At 50.1% G+C, this 20349-nt stretch overlaps 1 protein-coding gene across 8 annotated transcripts in view; it reads right to left on the bottom strand.

Moving 5' to 3' along the window:
- PCNX3 (pecanex 3) overlaps window positions 1-20349 on the bottom strand; it is a 214271-nt gene that overhangs the window by 161753 nt on the left and 32169 nt on the right. For 5 of the 8 annotated variants that reach the window (XM_029614747.1, XM_029614744.1, XM_029614741.1 and 2 more), the window contains 6 exons: window positions 17698-17793; window positions 14914-16590; window positions 14571-14700; window positions 14247-14419; window positions 6150-6246; window positions 478-598 (listed from right to left, as the gene is read on the bottom strand). In XM_029614747.1, the coding sequence (XP_029470607.1) occupies window positions 478-598; window positions 6150-6246; window positions 14247-14419; window positions 14571-14700; window positions 14914-16590; window positions 17698-17793 (2294 nt within the window). The remainder of the gene's footprint in view (window positions 1-477; window positions 599-6149; window positions 6247-14246; window positions 14420-14570; window positions 14701-14913; window positions 16591-17697; window positions 17794-20349) is intronic. The other 3 variants (XM_029614745.1, XM_029614746.1, XM_029614749.1) reach the window with 3 other exon arrangements.

Genomic DNA, 20349 nt, shown 5'->3' with positions numbered 1-20349 from the left:
ACCACCGCGCTCAGCTTCCTGCGCCCACTGCCTTAGCAGCAAAGTCCACTCCGGGAACCAGCTACCAGGCTAAGGCACATCTCTGAGGGATCTCTGAAATCACCTCAGGAATTCTCAACTGAGGGAGGGACCTTTAGGTATCACTGCAAGAGAGTGGAGCTCAATTTTCTCCAATTTAAAATGTACAATTTCTCCTTCCAAAAAGTACAACAATCCCCATAGGGAAAGGTACATCTACTGGAGAATGAGAATACTGGAGAACTGAGGTCGCTGCAGGAGTATATGTACTGTGACGTCAGCTTTGCAACCTGCCTTAATCTCCATCTGCTGGCAGGGGAGAATAGCCCATTGGTCCTGAATCCATCTGATTACACGCTAAGCAACTCACTTTAAAAAAATAATAGCATGGCGACTGCCAAGGGACATATCACTTGCCAGCCGGCACAAGTGATGAGCCTGACAGCATGAGACCCTTACCTCCAGGGGCACCCGCCTCACCTGCAGTCCCTGCAGGGCAATGGGCCGCGGCTGGAGTAGGGAGGAGGTGCCCTCGGCTGCTTCAGCAGAATTGAAGCTGGAGGAGTGAGAGTGGCGATCCCTGGGTGGGGGGAGGAAAAAAAACAAACAAACAACAGTGGAGTACAGGCAAGGTCTAGCAGACACGCGTCAGACATAAGAAAATTGGTTCTTACCTGCTAATTTTCGTTCCTGAATTACCCACAGATCAGTCCAGACAAGTAGGTTTATGCATCCCTACCAGCAGATGGAGGCAGAGAACAAACCTTTGAGGCGCTGCCACATATCCGAAAGGGCCACTTGAGGTCCCTCAGTACAGACCTGTACCCAAGCCAAGATGTCTAACTTAACAAACCCCAATAAACCTTGGGCAGAGACTCAAAATTGGAGCCTCCTAAAATCTAGGCCCCCTGGTCTTAAAACAAAGCATATACCAAACTATATACACTTCTCATTAATCTGAGAATATCACAGTATATCATCCAGAAGCAAGGAAATCTTTCAAAAGATAGGGACTGATCAGTCCAGACAAGTGGGATGTACCCAAGCCCCTCTATCCTGGAAGGGAACTCGAAAGACCCGCATGCGACACACTTTCCCCAAAAGACGACTCCTCTGTTGCCTGCATATCCAAGCGGTAATGTTTGGTAAAAGTGTGAAGAGACGACCATGTTGTCGCCCACAATTCTCCTGTGGAGAAAGCAGTTGACACCCCACCCACAAGATTGCCTGCACCCTAATAGAATGCATTCTCAACCCCTACGGCACCGACCAGCCCTTACAGATGAAAGCCGAAGCTATCGTCTCTTTTAACCATCGTGCAATCGTGCCCTTGGAAGTCTTATTTCCTTTCTTTGCTCCACTGAACAGGACAGATGATCAGATCTCCAAAAGACATTAGTCACCTTAAAATATCGTAAAAGAATTTGTCGCATATCCAATAAGTGGAACTCCCTCGCCATAGGTGCATCTGTTGACAAATTCAGAAAGGCTGGTAGCTCAACAACCTGGCTAAGGTGAAAAGAGGAAACCACCTAAGGCAAAAAGGAAGGAACCAATTGTAAAGAAACCCCATGGTCTGAAAAGCACAGGAAAGGGTCCCTACACAACAACACTTGCAGCTCAGATATCCTTCTAGCTGAGCAGATAGCCACCAGGAAAACAGTTTACAGGGTTAAATTCTTTAAAGAAGTCCTCCTAATTGGTTCAAAGGGAGAAGCACCCAGCCCCCGATGAACCAAATTAAGATTCCAGGCTGGACAAATCTTCCGTACTGGAGGACGCAGATGCTTTGCCCCCTTGAGGAAACAAACCACATCCGGATGAGATGCCAACGGTCTTCCCTGAATCCTACCTCAAAGGGACGGTTAGGCTCCCACCTGAAGCCTAAGGGAATCACAGGCCAAACCTTTAGCCAAGCTGCTTTGCAAAAAGGCCAAAACCTGTGGGACCTCCACCTTTAAAGGTTGCACCTTGTTCTGCAAACACCAGGATTCGAACACCCTCCAAACTCAGACATAAACCAATGACATGGAAGGCCTCCTTACCTGAAGCAAAGTCGTAACCACCGGCTCCAAAGATCCCTTCAAGCGGAGCCATCGCCTCTCAAAAGCCAAGCCAAGCTGCTAGACAGAAGTGATCCACCCGGTCTGAAAATATGGGTCCCTGCCATAACAACCCTGATAGATGGGCTAAGCGAACGGGACCGTCCACCGCTAGAAGAATAAGGTCTGCAAACCATGGCTGGCACGGCCACTCGAACGCCACCAGATTCACCCTGCCTGGATGCAGTACAATGCCCTGCAGCACCCGACCTACAAAAGGCCATTGGGGAAACACGTACAGTAACAGATTTGCTGGCCATGGCTAAACGACAGCATCGATGCCCTCCGAACTGACCTCCCTTCTGTGACTGAAAAACTGAACTCTCTTCACATTTCCCAGACTCGCCATAAGGTTCAACACCAGCCTGCCCCACCTGCCCTGAACAAAGCTGAAGGCCTCCACCAACAACTCCCATTCCCCCAAATCCAGGGACTGTCTGCTGAGATAATCCACTTGCACATTGTCCACTCCGGCTACTTGGAATGAAGCTATTCCCACCAAATGGCTCTCCACCCAAACAAATAGCACTTGCGCCTCCAGTGCCATTAGATGACTCTTTGCTCCACCCTGATGATTGATGTAAGCCTCCGTCATCACACTGTCTGAGAACACTCACACCGACTTCCCTTGAATGAGTAGGAGAAACACTAGCAAGGCCTTGCAAACTGCTCTGGTTTCCAGCTGATTGATGTACCAGGATGCCTCCTCTGGTGACCACTGACCCTGGGCCGCGTTCCCTTGACAAAATTGTCCTTCAACCCGAGAGGCTGGTGTCTGTGGTCACCACCACCCAGTTGGGTACTTCCAGAAGTATCCCTATTCTCCAGATTGTGCCGAGACAGCCAACAGAAGAGACTGGACTTAGCATCCCCCATAAGCAGTAAAGGAAGCTGAAATTCCTCCGAAAGGGGATTGCAACAGGATAACAGAGTCCTCTGCAGAGGACGCATGTGAGCAAAGGCCCAAGAAACCAATTTCAGCATAAAAGCCATGGAACCCAGGACCTGTAAATAATCCCAGACCCTGGGAACCAACAGCTGCAGCAGTCAAAGGACCTGACTCAGTAATTTGACTACTCTCTCCGTCGTCAGAAACATCTTCCCTATCAGAGTATCGAAGCACGCCCCCAGATATTCCAATGACTAGGCCGGCTTCAAATGACTCTTTGCCGGATTAGTCACCCAGCCCAACGAATCCAGGAGTTGCAGGACCCACTGGACTAAGCGACAACACTCCACTTCCAACTTTGCCCATACTAGCCAATCGTCCAAGTACAGGTGGCACCAGGATACCTTCCTTCCTGAGTGCTGCCACCATTGCCACCATCACCTTTGTGAACGTGTGCTGTGCTGTTGCCAACCCAAAGGGAAGGGCCCGAAATTGGAAATATTCCCCCTGGACCGTGAACCTCTGGAACCTCCGGTGTTTGGCCTGAATGGCAATATGGAGATAGGCCTCCGTCAAGTCCAATGTCGCCAGAAAATCCCCTTTGCACACCACCGCTATCACCGTGCGCAACGTCTCCATCTGAAACTGTGGCACCCTAAGGGCAGCATTGACCTTCTGCAGATTGAGAATGGATCAAAAGGTCCCCTCCTTTTTGGGCACTGGCACAATGGCACACAGGCGCTGCAGCCATTGCAAAGGATCCCACACCGCCTCCCGCTTGGATCAGGAGACACAGCAGAAGATTACAAAGGCGTCCTGAGCGGACGAGAAAATTCTAAAGTCTAGCTGTCACTTACCACCTCCAGGGCCCACTGGTCCGACGTGATCTTGGTCCACGCCTTGTAAAAGAGGGACAGCCTCCTTCCGATAACGGGCCAGCCTGCCTTCATTGACCAATCTTATTTCTGCTTCCCCCCTGGGGGCCCACTGTCCCTCGAAGGTCTGCGTTGGACTCAAAAGGACTGCTGTCTGCCCAAATTCTGGTTTTGCGACACAGGCCCAGGGCTCCTGCCAGCACAAAACCTCTTCACCTCTCTGAACCGAGCTCACAGAGGAAAGGACTTCCTGGGAGTTTTCCAGTCCTCAGGTAACTTATTACCCTTCGACTCCCCCAACTGCTTCATGAGTTGCTCCAGATCCTCCCCAAACAGCAGCTTGCCCTTGAAGGGGAGATTAGACAGCTGGGCTTTAGACCAAACATCCGCTGACCAATTTCGAGGCCACAGGAGTCTCCGTGCTGCAACCGCAGAGACCATAAGTCCGGATCATGTCATAAAGGGCATCTGCCACATAGGTCACTCCTGCTTCCAAGCAGGCAGCCTGAGTCACCTCAGCCATGTTCCCCAGGCTCTCTGCATCAAGCTTCCGCACGAAGGCTCAAAGCTGAAACGTCAAACAGCCTCTTAAGTAGAATCTCCAGAGTCCGATCCTGGATATCCTTCAGAACTGTCGAACCTGCCACCAGGATGGTCGTATTCCTGGTAACTGCGGACACCACCACATCCACCTTGGGAATCTTCCACAACTCCAAGGTCTGTTCCAGCAAGGGATATAACTTAGCCATAGCCCAGGCTACCTTTAGGCCTGCTTCAGGAGACTCCCACTCTCGATCCACCAACTTCTTCACCTTCTTAGGCAGCAGAAAAGCCTTAGGGAGTCCCCATAGCCCCTCCAGGAACGAGTTTACGCCCTCATTGTCCAAATCTTCCTGTGTGACCTTAATCCCAAACTCATCGAGCGCCTGGGGAATTAGCAGACCCAGCTCATCCGTACAGAACAGGTGGACCACCTGAGGACCGTCACCCTCCGCAATTGGGAACTCATCTGGATCCTGCATTGGATTCACCAACGCACTAACGGGATCCTTGTCCAGATCCTGCATCGGATCCACCAATGCACAGTCTGGACCGATCCAGGTACGTACAGGGAACCACCAATGCACTAACAGGGTCCTTGTCTGGAACCTCCAGACTTTCCTGCATCTGATCGGGATCATCCATCATTGTCTTCCTCCATAGCAGGCCGTCTAAGCCCCAAAAGCTGCAGGATCCCCCCTGATTCATCATGCTTCTGATCTCTCAGCTTCTTGGTTGCCTGGGACCTTCTAGGTAAAGGCCTCTTGGTCCCTGCTTCCTTCCTGGCCAAATAGGCCTTATGAAGCAGAACAAAAAAATCTATTGAAAAAGCCTCCGGAACTGAAGAATAAGGGTCCTAGTTCACTTCCCTTTCCCTGCCACCAGCAAGGCACTGCTCAGCAGGAAACAGCGTGGGAGGGGAGTACCGAGGCTCTGGAACAGCAACCTGAATCCCAACATGTGCAGCCAAAATGGCCGCCAACTCCTCAGACTCCCCCAGGGTCTCCAGAACCAGCCCAGCCGACCTCATGCTCTGGCCATTCCCCGGGGCGTTGAGATGTGCCCGCCATGATCCGCAGCCACAATAAATCTTCCCGCGCTGTGCAGGAGATGGTTTGCTGGGGCGATCGGGCCTAAAAACAGCCCCCGCTGAAGTGAGCTCCCCACGGCGCTATCCGACGCTGAAGAGGCCCTGACATAGGTCAGAAATTCGATCAGCTGCTCAATCGCTGCCTCAGCCCTGCTTTTTTTTTTTTTTTTACATTTAAAGGAGCACACACACCAGAGCAACAAATGACAGGAAAGGGAATAAAATCAAAATACTTCCCTGCTTCTGGAAGGAGGCTGCTCGCTGAGGGCGTCAAACACCCAGAAGGGGGGAGGCTTTCACCCCCCCCCCTGCCGACAAGGGCCGAGCTAGAACAGAGATCATCAACCCCCTGCTCGCCCTGCTCTACCCAAGGGATGGCCCACGAAGGAACCATATACCTCAGGGAGCCAAAATCTCCTACTTTCTCTTTTTTGAAACTCCAAACTGCAGGTTTGCACCCCTACCATCTGCTGGAGACAGAGAAATACTGAGGGAATGCAGGTCACGCTCAGATATGTAGCAGTGCCTCAAAGTTTTGCTCTCTGTCTCCATCTGCTGGTAGGGATGCATAAACCCACTTGTCTAGACTGATCTGGGGTACGAACAAAACACTAATCCTCATGCTGCAAACTCACCAGGCAGCATTGATACCGTGGTCAACGCTGGTCTGCTGTCCCATAGGGTTTTCATATCCGCCCCCTGCGACACCAAAAGTGTATGAGCGACGCACACCTAGGGGCAAATAAAGAAATCAGAGAAGGAACAAGAAAATTATTCCTTACCTGCTAATTTTCGTTCCAGTAGTACCATGGATCAGTCCAGATGGTGGGGTTATGTCCCCTGTGCAGCAGATGGAGTCAGACAAAGCTTTGGAGGGTGCTGCCTTATAAACCAGTGCACCCTCTGACTCTCTTCCGTATAAAGAATATCAGAGCAATAGACACAGAAGAGAACGGATCAAGAAAACCAAACACGTAAAACAACAAATAGTGTGTATGTAACAAAAATACCAACTGATGCCAAATAGCAAACTTGCAAAAAGAACTATTGAACAGCCCCATAACTGAGAGGCTACCACCGGAGTAGGTGAAACAGAGGAGCGAAGTCAAAAGGAAAGTCGAGCAGTAAACCCCCAAAAAATCTTTAGGGAGGGCGTCTGGACTGATCCATGGTACTACAGGAAAGAAAATTAGCAGGTAAGGAATAATTTTCTTTTCCCTGTACGTACCAGGATCAGTCCAGACGGTGGGATGTACCAAAGTTTCCCTACGTAGGGTGGGGCCCTTGATAGCCCTGCTCGAATGACACTGTCGCCTAAGTAGCCGAAAGTCGGCAACTGGAGATGCAAACGGCAGTGCCTAGCAAAGGTATGCAATGATTTCCAGGTCGCCGCTTGACAGATCTCCTGAGATGAGACGGACTGGTTCTCCGCCCAGGATGCAGCCTGAGACCGAAGAGAATGTGCCCTGATGCCCAAGGGGGGCTGTCGACCTGCACCTATATACCCTGTCACAATAGCCTCTTTGAGTCAGCGAGTGATGGTTGCCTTCGTAGCCTTGGACCCTTTCCTTGGGCCAGACCAAAGGACAAACAAATGGTCCGACAAACGAAAATCATTAGTGACCTCTAGGTAACGAATCAGGATGCGCTTGACATCAATGTTACAGAGATCTCGTGGATTGTCGGCGGAGAAAGATGGGAGTTCCACAGTCTGATTCAGATGAAATGCAGAAACCACCTTGGGCAGGAATGAGGGCACCGTGCGTAAGGAGACACCAGAATCCGTGAAACGGAGATATGGTTCCCTGCAGGACAGTGCCTGGAGATCGGAAACCTGGCGGGCAGAACAAATGGCCACGAGGAAATCAGTCTTGAGGGTAGCGGCGCGCATAGTCTCGAAGGGAGGGCCGCCCAAAATCTGGAGGACTAAGTTGAGGTTCCAGGAAGGACAAGGAGCCTGAACTGGAGGCCTCAGGTGTTTCACTCCCTTGAGGAACCGGATGATACCCGGGTGAGAGGAAAGCGAGAGTCCCTCCTGGAGATGGACCAGGGATCCAAGGGCAGAAACCTGGACCCTCAGAGAGTTGTAAACAAGGCCCTTCTCCAGACCTGCCTGGAGAAACGCGAGGATCTGAGGCACTGAAGCCGTCCGTGGTCGTGCTGCCTGGGAAGTGCACCAGGATTCGAAGTCTTCCGAGCCTTAAGAAGAGTCGAAACTACGGCCTCCGGGTATCCACGGCATCTCAGTCTATGACTCTCAAAAGCCAGGCCGCAAGTCAAAAGCGATCTGCCTGGTCGAAAAATCCTGGACCTTGATGCAGCAGGCGCAACAGGTGGCCCAGACGGAGAGGACCGTCCACCGCGAGGTTGATCAAGTCCGCGAACCAAGGGCGTCGGGGCCATTCCGGTGCCACCAGAATCACCGGACCTTGGTGGACCTCTATTCTCCGGAGAACCTTGCCCACTAGGGGCCACGGTGGGAACACGTAGAAGAGGAGGTGAAATGGCCATGGAAGGACTAGTGCATCCACGCCTTCTGCGCTATACTCCCTTCTGCGACTAAAGAAACGCAGTGCCTTTGTATTGTGGAAGGTGGCCATGAGATCCAGACGAGGGGTCCCCCAACGATGAACAAGAAGCTGCATCGCCTCCTCGGAGAGTTCCCAATCCCTGGGATCTAAACGTTGTCGACTCAAGAAGTCTGCCTGAATTGTCTACTCCCGCAATGTGAGAGGCCGCCAGTTGAGAGAGATGGACCTCCGCCCACGCCATCAACTTGTCCGTTTCCAATGAGATATTTATTATTTATTTATTTATTTATAACTTTTTATATACCGGAGTTCAACTAACAAAGTTAATTATCACTTCGGTTTACATTACAACCAGCAAAAATAACAGAGACAAAGTCTTGTTTTACAATAAACAGGGTAGAATTAACCTGGATAACTCAGTGAACAGGGTAGAAATAATCTGGAAAGAACATATTCTGAACAATATAATAAGGAGGAGCAGTTGTTGAGAATCGGGTCTGTATAACTAGTGCGGGAAAACAGGGAAGATAAATAGGGGAGCACTATGAAGGTCTAAAGTTGGATAGTGTCCTTAAGGTGCAGATAAAGCCAAGACTGAAGTGAGTGGTTATGGGAAGGCTTGTTCAAACAACAAAGTCTTCAGTCTCTTCTTAAAGGAGATTGGACATTGTTCCAGCCTCAGATCAGGAGGGAGCAGGTTCCATTGCTTGGGGCCCGAGGCGGATATAGCTCTCTTAGTGAAGGAGGTCTTGATGGTGGGTGTTTTAAGAGATCCTCTCTGGGCAAGTCTGATTGGACGGACAGAGGTGTGGAGTTGCAAAGGTATTGAAAGATCTAGAGGAGTGATGTTGTGTATGGCTTTGTGGGTGACTGTTAGTAGTTTGTGAAGGATTCTAAACTTTATTGGTAACCAATGTAGATTCTTTAAAATTGGAGTTATATGGTCCGTCTTTTTGGATTTTGTAAGGATCCTGGCAGTGGCGTTTTGTAGAAGCTGGAGAGGCCTGAATGAGACATCAGGCAGGCCGTGAAGAAGTGAATTACAATAGTCAATTTTGGAAAATATAATGGCTTGTAAAACTGACCTAAAATCGTAGAAATGGAGAAGGGGTCTTAGGCGTTTCAGAACTTGTAGTTTGAAATAACACTCCTTTACTGTGTTGTTGATGAAGCCGGAGAATGTCATTTGGCTGTCTAAAATTACCCTGAGGTTTCTTACCTTGGGTGAGAAAATGGGAGACGTTGGCTGTTGAACCATATTTAGCGGTACGCTGCCGTTTTGTGTGAATAGTATGAATTCTGTTTTGTCGGTGTTGAGTAACAGATTGAGCTTTGAGAGGAGGTTGTTGATATGGATGAGACAGGCATTCCAATGGAGAAGAGTTTTTTGCAGCGAGTCGGTGATCGGTATCAGGATTTGGACATCGTCCGCATAAAGGTAGTATGTCAGTTTAAGCTCAGCGAGGAGACTGCAAAGGGGGAGAAGATAGATATTGAATAGTGTCGGGGATAAGGATGAACCTTGAGGGACTCCAAGGGAAGATAAGAACGGGGGGGATTCTTTACTGTTGATCTTGACTTTGTAATGCCTATTTTGAAGGAAGGACTTGAACCAATTTAGTACGGTATTTTTGATGCCGATCTCCGCTAGCCTGTCTGTGAGACACTGATGGTTCACAGTGTCGAATGCGGCTGATAAGTCTAGGAGGATGAGGAGACAGTGCCGTTTCTTTTCCAAGTTCATGAGAATGATATCTGACAGAGAGATAAGGAGAGATTCTGTATTTCTAGCTTTACGAAATCCTAGTTGAGCTGGGGAGAGAATGTTGTTATTGTCAAGGAACTCAGAGAGTTGTTTGTTGACAATTCTTTCTAGGATCTTGGCGATGATCGGCAGGTTTGCAATGGGACGAAAGTTTGCTGGGTTGTCTGTGGAGAGGTTAGTTTTTTTTAGAAGGAGTTTTAAGATAGCCAGTTTGAGAGGGTCGGGGACATGACCTTGTGATAGGGAGGCATTGATGATAAGCGAGATGGGCTTAGAAACTACAGAGGCGCATGCTATGAGAAGATTAGAAGGGATAGCATCAAAAGGGTGGGAGGCTGGTTTAGTTTCCTCAGTAGTGATTCAATCTCAAGTGAGGAGGTTAATTCGAATTCTTCCAAGCATGCCGAATGAGGGGATGAGGCTGTGAGAGGTTGATGAGTAAGTGAGAAGAGGGGAGCTGCCGTGGGAAGAGGACTAAGTTGGCCCGATGCTGTTGGTGTTGTACGGGCGGCCAGTAAGTTAGGTATTTTGTCTTTGAAGTAGTTGGCAAGTTCAATGGATTTGAGAGCTGCTTTGTCATCTGGAATAGCTGGAACTGGAGGTTTAGTAAGAGAAATTCCAGACTGGGTGGTAGTTACCATGGATGCCAGTCTATCCAGCTGGGGGGCAGTGTGCCAGACGAGTTCAGTTCAGGGGCAGTGGACGAAGTCTCAAGCCGCTTGGCCGATCAGTCGCTTGGAAACAAGAGCAGTTATGTCGACTTCTTGTGCCCCCCTGGCGGTTGATACACGCTACAGTGGTCGCGTTGTCCAAGAGAATCCTGACCGCCCGATGATGAACGAGGGGAAGGAAGTTTCTCAGTGCCAGACGGACTGCTCTTGTTTCCAAGCGACTGATCGGCCAAGCGGCTTGAGACTTCGTCCACTGCCCCTGAACTGAACTCGTCTGGCACACTGCCCCCCAGCCGGATAGACTGGCATCCATGGTAACTACCACCCAGTCTGGAATTTCCAAGGGCATACCCTGCGCCAAGTGGAGCGGGTCGAGCCACCAAAGCAGGCTGTCTCTGGCCTGCTGGGGGAGTGGGAGGGTGGTCTGATACTCCTGCGACACCGGTTTCCAGCGAGAGAGTAACGCTCTCTGCAACGGACGCATATGCGCAAATGCCCAGGGTACTAGATAGAGAGTGGATGCCATGGATCCCAGAACCTGTAGGTAATCCCAGGCTGTGGGAGAGGAGAGGCAAGAGAAGCGCTGAACCTGCACCAAAAGCGACTGGGCCCGATCTGGTTTCAGGAAGACTTTGCCCATTGCCATATCGAACCACGCTCCCAGGAAATCCAGAGACTGTGATGGAATAAGACTGCTCTTGGCGAAGTTGACAACCCAACCAAGGGATTGTAGGAGATGTACAACTCTTTCGAACACCCTGTGACCCTGATTTAAGGTCTTTGCTTGGATGAGCCAGTCATCCAGATATGGGTGAACCAGAATTCCTTCTCGTCGGAGAGCTGCCGCCACCACCACCATTAACTTCATGAATGTACAGGGGGCGGTCGCCAGGCCAAAAGGTAGCGCTTGAAACTGAAAATGCTGACCTAGGATCTTGAAGCGGAGGAAACGCTGGTGCGCTTTGAGGATGGGAATGTGAAGATAAGCCTCTGTCAGATCCAGGGAGGCAAGGAATTCTCCATGATGCACTGCAGCGATCACCGAGCACAAAGTCTCCATCCTGAAATGAGGGACCTTGAGCAACTTGTTGACCACCTTGAGGTCCAAAATTAGGCGGAAGGATCCCTCCTTTTTGGGGACCACAAAGTAGACTGAATAATGGCCTGAGCCCACTTCCATGGGCGGTACTGCAAGGATTGCTCCGAGAGCTAGAAGTCTGTCATACAATGAGCTGCTTTTGGGGTGGTCCACAGGGAGAGAATAGAAATTTGTCTCTTGGGGGTCGAGCAAAATCCAATGCATAGCCATGCCTTAGAATGTCTAGGACCCACTGATCCGACATGATCCGGACCCACTCCTCATAGAAAAGAGAAATCCGTCCCCCGATCCTGGGGGTCAGGGAGTGGGTCAGTCTGGCATCATTGCGAGGACTTGGGGGGAGCCCCTTGCCAGTCTGCGGCCTCGAAAGGAACGGGACCAAGACTGAGATCGGGAAGAGGGCGTCCGAGGCATCATCTGTCTAGTGGAGCGGAAGTGGCGTTGACCACGGAACCGGCTTCTGGAGGCATTGAACGATTTCAAGGCCGATCTTCTGGAAGTCGATGTACCATATTCTCTCCGAGGGACTTGATAATCTGGTCCAAATCATCCCCGAAAAGGAATTTCCCTTTAAACGGAAGAGATCCCAACTGTACCTTGGATGAGGAATCTGCCGACCAGTTGCGGAGCCAGAGGAGGTGTCAGGCCGAGACCATTTATCTGGCTAGGACTCGGAGGAGGTCAAACAGGGCATCTGCTCCATAGGCTATGATGGCCTCCAGACGGTCTGCCTGTCTTGCTTCCTCCGGCGATAGCTCCTGTGAGGTAAGGAGCTGCTGTACCCAGCGAAGTCCCGCTCTTTGCGCAAGCGAGCTACAGATGGTCACCCGGACTCCCAGCGCGGAAACCTCAAACACCCTTTTGAGATAAACTTCTAGCTTCCTGTCCTGCAGATCTCGCAGAGCCGTGCCTCCTGTCACCGGAATGGTCGTATGCTTCGTGACAGCTGAAACTGCAGAGTCAATCTTTGGGACCTTAAGTAGTTCTATGAAGTCCTCAGGGAGAGGGTATAGTTTTGTCCATTGCCCTGCTGACCTTCAGTGAGGCTTCAGGCGAATCCCATTCCCTAGCCAACAATTGAAGGAAGGTAGGATGGGTAGGAAAGGCCCTGGACAGAGGGCGGAGACCCGCCAGCACTGGGTCTCCCTTCTTCCCCAAAGTAGTGGGGCCAGGCAGATCCTTGGGGGCCTCAATGTCCAGTTCTTACAGGATATGTGGGATAAGGGTGTCCAACTCGTCTCTCTGAAAAATCCAGAGCACCCTAGGGTCGTCCCCTTCCATCTGGGCAGCAAGCAGGGGATCATCCAGTCCAGGGTCTGGCACCAAGTCTACCCCTCCCATAGGGGAGAGAGAGCCAAACGCACCCAGGAGGACCCCTGAGGGGCCCCCGGTGCCCCAAATGGGGCCTCTATTCCCTGGGAAACTCCCACGAGAGGAGGATCAGCTGCCCTGAGTACTTTGGGGGGCGGAGGCCCTGTTGCGGAATCTGGGGGCTGGGACATTCTGGCCAGATATGCATTGTGCATGAGGAGCACAAAGTCTGTGGAAAACGGAGGCGGGCCCGAGGGGGGCAAAGCAGGGGAATCCCCAGAGGCGGAACCGGTGTTAAAACCGGCGGTAAAAGTGCAGAAATATCTTCCGAATCCTCTCCTGAGAGCGGCGGTGCATCTGGCTCTGAATCCAAAATGGCTGCCATTCCCGCGCTAAGCAGAATCGGAGCCAGCCTCTGCCTCGCTTAGATGCGCAAAACAGAACGTTCCGTCAGCTGTGAGGTGCCCTTCCCACAAGGGAGGCACCTCATGCAAATCCCCTCGCGGGACAGACGCAATGCCAGCTCCCCACACGCTGCACATCTGAAAACCCTCGGCATGGGGGGGGGGGGGGGAAGAGCCGCGAGGAAAAACAGGCAGTGCTGCGGGTAGCGGGAAAACGCCTCCGCTTACAAACTCACCGACTCAGGAGATGCACGAGTGCCAGCAGAGGAATGTTACCTCTCTGCGGTCAGCAGCTCCAAGGAATGTGCTTCTCGGGGCTGCGGGTCAGGACACGGCAGGAGGGGGGGGAAAAGAGGTTGAAACCTCCAACGTGCACCCCCAGTAGAGCTGTGTTAGGGAATAAACCTAAAAGAACCAAATAAGCACACAAAAACTTACCCCATACAGCCAATTAGGGAAAGGAAAAAACAGTGAGAAGGAACAGATCTGTCTGCAAGTTAAAGCAGTATAACCTTTTTTTTTTTTTTAATTCTAAATAACTTGATCCATCTAACAAAGCTTAAAAGAAGAAAGGAAAGAAACAAGTACTCTATCCATGTACTGGGGAAACAGAGTTTCCCCTGCTCCTATCTGCTGGAGTCAGAAAGATACTGAAGAATTTCAGAGGGTGCACTGGTTTATAAGGCAGCACCCTCCGAAGCTTTGTCTGACTCCATCTGCTGGACGGGGGGACATAACCCCACCGTCTGGACTGATCCTGGTACGTACAGGGAATGAGGCATAGAGAGAGAATGTCTCACACACAAAGCCAGAGATTAGAACTGGGGCACAGAAAGATAAAGTGACATGCATCTTATCACCAGCTGATACCAACCCCTCCACACTTAACACACATCCTTCTGCAACAGCAGCCCAGCAGGCATAGAACACTCCATCTTCTACCAGACTCACCACTCTCATCGTAGAAATAGTGAACTGCCCCCTCTGAGGTGTCCTCAAAGTTAGAGGCCTCGTGGATGGCACCGCCCCGTGGCAATAGCAATGAACTAGCAAACTGCAGGGCAGATGGGAGTGTCAGGACCCGGGAGTGAGAGGCAGCCCGACCACGCTGGATGTCCTGTAGGCTGCAGGGAGAACAAAGGGACCACATTCACCCACAAGACAAAGATGGAACAGTAGGGAATACAGCAGGGCAGGAGTGAGGTGCACTGCCACAGCTGTATTTTGCAATATGGGAGAAAGGTGGACGATATCAATAAGTAGATGGGAGGATACCTAGGCGGGGACCCCATGACAGATGATGGGGGTGTGGGGTTGCTGCCAGCATTGTGTCGGCGTCTGATAGCTTGGGTTCTCTTCACATTACTTGTTCGGTCTCTCTTGCCACCCTCTTCAATTATGACTGCTGTAAAAACAAACAGACTTCAAAATTATGTACAAAGGCTCCATATCTCTGCACCCATCCCATAAGCCCTTCAGTTCTAGAGGCAATAGGCTCTGTATCTGTGTGCCCATCTCGTGGGCTCCCTAGTCCTACAGGTGAAAGACTCTCAAGCTACCAAATGATTTCAACTATACATTACCAAGCATCCTATAAGACAGAGCATGAAACACTCACCACCTCCCACTGCTCCCTCTTCCAGGAGCTCGCCCCTCCAACCCGGTTGATTGGCTGACTGGCTCCACGTGCACCCTATAGACTCCAGCCGATGGGAAAAGCAGTCCTGAGCTCCCAATTCCCCACTCCTTGCCTCCAAATCTGACTTGGAAATGGTCAACACCCGTCCGCTGTCCGTGCCCACCGATTTGGCTGCCTCGCCTGTGCCAGAGCCAGCCCCACCGTCCATGCTCAGGACCCGAGCATGCGTTTTGGCACTTGCAGCACTGGCTGTGCGATGGGCGTATGACCTCTTGGGGGGACCACCCTCAGGCTGGCCAGGGTCCATATCAGCTCTAGGTGCACGCCTCTTGCGCTGCTGCTGCTGCTGCTGCTGTTGCACACTTTGCCGCTCCACCTCAGGAGAGTAGCAGGAGGTGCTGGAAGAGGTGTCACTGCTGTAACGGCGCTGGGAGTGCATGCTGGATGCCCGGCTCATGTCGCTCCCATCACTGGAATCTTCGTCTTCGAAGAAGCACTCACTGTAGGCCTTTGAGTCCAGGATGGTCCGAATGGGCACATAGTCCCGGTGGTAGCCACAGTCAAAGCTGCTGCTCCCATGCTTTCGAGAAGGCCGTCGCCTGCCCGATTTGCGCCCCGATCCCTGCCTTAGCAAATTCAAATCCTTAGGTCTCACCACCTGCTCCATGTCTGGCAAGTTTGCCAGAGCCACCAGAAGAGGCTCAGAGAGGCCAAGTCCACCAGCCTCTTTTGCTGGAATCTGAACCAACGTCCGGAACCCATCCTGCAAATCCCTACTTGAGTGCCGGGGTGTTACTTCCATTCTTGCAGTGGCATCAGCCACACTTCCTGAGTCAGGCTCTGGATGGACCTTGCCAGGCTCAGTGACTACTGTTGGTTCCACCTGGACCACAGTATCAAAGGAGTTGAGCGTATTCTGCGTATCTTCACTCTGGCTGGCAAAACTCAACTCAGCCAAGCCATGTGGCAGCGGCAGCAGGGGGCTGCCAGCCATCCTATGCTCTGGGGATTGGAGAAGTTCACTGTCTGTCAGCGCATCTGTATCACTTTCCTCGCCAACAGGACCTCCTCTTGCCACTGTGAGAGGCTCCAGGTCCAGCGTACCAGCTTGCCCACAGGATTGGCCAAAGGATGGACTATCCAGGTGAGTGGAGTTCGTTTTTTCACTCTTATAACTGCTCAACGTGCTGGGGGTCTCCTTGTCTGTCCCACTGAAGCAGCTGTCTGATGACCCAGTCTTCTTCGGGACAGGGTTCTCAATGCCATCCAATGACCTTTTGTGTTCCAAAGGCTTACAGTCCCCAGATTTTCTTTTCTCCTTCCGGCTGCTAGTCCTTAGAATGTTTCTGTCCGGCTTGGAAAGGTTCAGAAAACTTTCACTCAGTTCCTGGCTGAGACTGCTTTTGATCAAGGGGCTGAGAGGAGTGTCCACAACACACTCTGATTCATTAGCATTTGATGCATGGCCAGGCTGGTGTCCTGTTCTTGGTGGGGAGAGATCAGAGGAGTCAGTGCTTTGAGGTGCTTGTGGCTTCTGCGTGGGGAGTGAGCTCAGCCGCTTCCCAAGGGCTGCACCACGTACTTCCATTTCAGGGAGTGACAGCAAATCTCCATGTGCAGCTGCTCCACCAGAACCATGCTGCTGGAACTCATCAACTGTGGAAGGAAAAATACATAGGGTGAGCATTCTGTGCAGCACTGGACTGCTTCCCAGGATGACAGTATTTACACTTGAATCAATCGTTGATTCCAGTCACCCCACAACAGAAAACTCTTGGGACATCTGCAGAAAGGATCCTGAGAGGTAAGGGGAAGATTCAGCAGGTTTACTGGGAGACAGGAGGACAAGGGATTGGTTCTTTCAGACTCTGGGGGACAGGTGTAGATGTGCTCCTGTGGATATCTGGGGGACAAAGGAGAGATGGGTTCTTGTAAGTACTCAGAGACAAGAGGATGAAGGGTATGGGCTTCTGTAGGGACTTTGGGGGACAGAAGGGGGTTAGGATCCAACTGATAATTCTGGGACAAGAGGAGGGGGATGGAATCCTATAGGAAACTCTGGGGGACAGGAGGAAGAGTGAGATAGGATCCTGTAGGATGATCTGGGGAACTAATGGAATCCTACATGGGAAAGGAGGAGAAATAATTCTTTTTCATTCAACATACAACTGCATAGTGGAATTTGTTACCAGAGAATGTGGTCAAAATTAGTAGTATTGCTGAATTTAAAACAGGTTTGGATAAGTTTTTGGATAATAGGTCCACAAATAATTATTAGCCAGGTAGATTTGGGCATCTCCACTGCTTAATTCTGGAAGTGAGCAATATGGAACAGACTTTCCTATTAGGATCCATCAGGTACTTCCAAGTGACCTGGACTGGCATTGTTGAAGACAGGATACTGGGCTCGATGAACCCTTGATCTGACCCAGATTGGTATTTCTTATATTATTATCCTGCATGGATAGGAGGCATGGAATAAGATCCTCTTGTAAAGAAAAGGAGAGGCATAGAGTCCTATAAAGGACTCTGGGGATGGGAGAAGGGAGACGATAGGATCCTGCAATGGACTGTGGGGGACAAGAGGAAGGGCTGGGATTCTGCAGGGGCAGGAGGATAAAGGCTAGGATCCTGTAAGGACAGGAGGGACATGGGGTACTGCATAAACTCTGGGAGAAAGAAGGAAGAGGGATGGAATCTTAAATGAACTTTGGGGGACAGGGCTAAGCGAGGGGAGTGATTCTTCAGTGAGGGAAAACACACCGATATTATCCTGCGAGCTCTGTTTCAGCATCTCGCGGTCTGCAGACGTTATGATCACATTGGTGTTTCCCTGTTCCCAAACCAGCTCCCTGATATCTGCAGGAGAGGGAAAGGAAGCTCAGAGACCAAAGAGCAAGAGGCCTGCTCACTCCTCTGGGAATCCCACACAACAATCCGTACATTGAAAACAAATTTAAAAAGCAATAAGCAATTTAGAAAGTTTATATGCCACTAATGAAGTCTTGATGATATGATAACCTGCAGAGTAGGTGGAAACCCAAAATCACTAGCATAATTATGTATAAACAGTAGTGATTCGAAGAAAGTTCAAGTCCACAAATCTCAAATAGCTGCTCAAAGGGATACTTTATTCGTTTGGCGAAAACAACATCTTAATGAATAGGGTTCATGGTCTTGTTTTCTCCAAATGAATAAAGCATAAGTAAATTTGCTTACCGTAAACGGTGTTTTCCGTAGATAGCAAGATGAATTAGCCATGCTATCTGGGATGTCCCTCCGGGGCGGTCAGGCAGAGCTTCTTAAAGATGACAGAGCTTTTCTCTGTGTGCAGATGAAATTTAATGTGGACAAGTGCAAGGTGTTGCATATAGGGAAAAATAACCCTTGCTGTAGTTACATGATGTTAGGTTCCATATTAGGAGCTACCACCCAGGAAAAAGATCTAGGCATCATAGTGGATAATACTTTAAAATCGTCAGCTCAGTGTGCTGCAGCAGTCAAAAAAGCAAACAGAATGTTAGGAATTATTAGGAAGGGAATGGTAAATAAAACAGAAAATGTCATAATGCCTCTATATCGCTCCATGGTGAGTCCGCACCTTGTATACTGTGTACAATTCTGGTCGCCACATCTAAAAAAAGATATAGTTGCAATGGAGAAGGTACAGAGAAGGGCAACCAAAATGATAAAGGAGATGGAACAGCTCCCTTATGAGGAAAGGCTGAAGAGGTTAGGGCTGCTCAGCTTGGAGAAGAGACGGCTGAGGGGGGATATGATAGAGGTCTTTAAGATCATGAGAGGTCTTGAACAAGAAGATGTGAATCGGTTATTTACACTTTCGAATAATAGAAGGACATGGGGCATTCCATGAAGTTAGAAAGTAGCACATTTAAGACTAATTGGAGAAAATTCTTTTTCACTCAAAGCACCATAAAACTCTGGAATTTGTTGCCAGAGGATGTAGTTAGTGCAGTTAATGTAGCTGGGTTCAAAAAAGGTTTGGATAAGTTCTTGGAGGAGAAGTCCATTAACTGCTATTAATCAAGTTTACTTAGGGAATAGCGACTGCTATTAATTGCATCAGTAGCATGGGATCTTCTTGGTGTTTGAGTAATTGCCAGGTTCTTGTGGCCTGGTTTGGCCTCTGTTGGAAACAGGATGCTGGGCTTGATAGACCCTTGGGCTGACCCAGCATGGCAATTTCTTATGTTCTTACCCGTGCAGCTCCATCTTTCTCCTCAGTCTATCTCAAAGCAGGCATTAATTTCTGAAAGTAAAATGTGCGGGGGGGGGGTTGGACGCGCTATTACCCCTTACTGAATAAGGGGTAAAGCTAGCGCATCAAAAACGCGCATCCAAATCAGGCCGATACAGTACAGTGCGCTCCACCGGAGCGCACTGTACTGTATCGGCCTGATTAATTGCATCAGTAGCATGGGATCTTCTTAGTGTTTGGGTAATTGCCAGGTTCTTGTGGCCTGGTTTTGGCCTCTGTTGGAAACAGAATGCTGGGCTTGATGGACCCTTGGTCTGACCCAGCATGGCAATTTCTTAACTGAAAACTGTCCGGGGAGGTGGGCGGATCAGCATGACTAATTCATCGTATATCTACGGAAAACACCATTTACAGTAAGCAAACTTGCTTTTCTTCCCGCAGATAAGCAGGCTGAATTAGCCATGCAGTTTGGGAGTCCCCAGCTGAAGATTATGAGCGCAGTCTGACTGCTCCCTATGGGAACGTGTGCAGTCCTTGAAGCTGAGTATGACATGTTGCGCCCAACCTGGACCAGTGTAGCAGATGGTCTCTTCATATGGTCACCGACTGGAGTATGATCCTGCCCATCGCTGCATCTGAAGCAGTAATGAGAAGTGAAAGTATGTAGCAAGGACCACGAACTGGCTTTACAGATGTCCATTATAGGAACTTCATGGAGATGAGCCACAGATGCTGCCATTGCTCTCACTTGGTGAGCCTTTGGCACACTGGTTAAGGTCTCTGAGATTTTACTATAAGAGAAGTGAATGAACTGCGAAATCCAAGTCGAAAGAGTCCTCTTGGAGATAAACCCAAATGCCCCAGGATTGTCTAAGGAAACAAATAGATGTGAAGCTCTAGATTCAGAATGTGTTCTATGCTTATAGTATGCCAAGGCTTGTTTGCAGTTCAGCATGTGGAACCACCGCTCACCCTCATTCTTGTGTAGCTTTGGAAAGAAGGTCAGCTGTGTGACGGTTTAGTTAATGTGGAAAACCGAAACCACCTTGGGTAAGAATGAGGAGTGCGTTTTGTAACGTCACTTTGTCATGGTGAAATTCAAGATACGGTGAATAGTGAACCCACGCCGGCAACTCGCTGACTCTTCTTGCTGAAGTGAAAAGATGAATCTGAGGAGAAAGATGAAGCCACGCAGG

The sequence above is a fragment of the Rhinatrema bivittatum genome, chromosome 8 (genome assembly GCF_901001135.1).
Source record: "Rhinatrema bivittatum chromosome 8, aRhiBiv1.1, whole genome shotgun sequence".
Lineage (NCBI taxonomy): Eukaryota > Metazoa > Chordata > Amphibia > Gymnophiona > Rhinatrematidae > Rhinatrema > Rhinatrema bivittatum.
The sequence above is the reverse complement of the archived record's forward strand: the minus strand, read 5'-3'. Positions and strand labels throughout refer to the sequence as shown.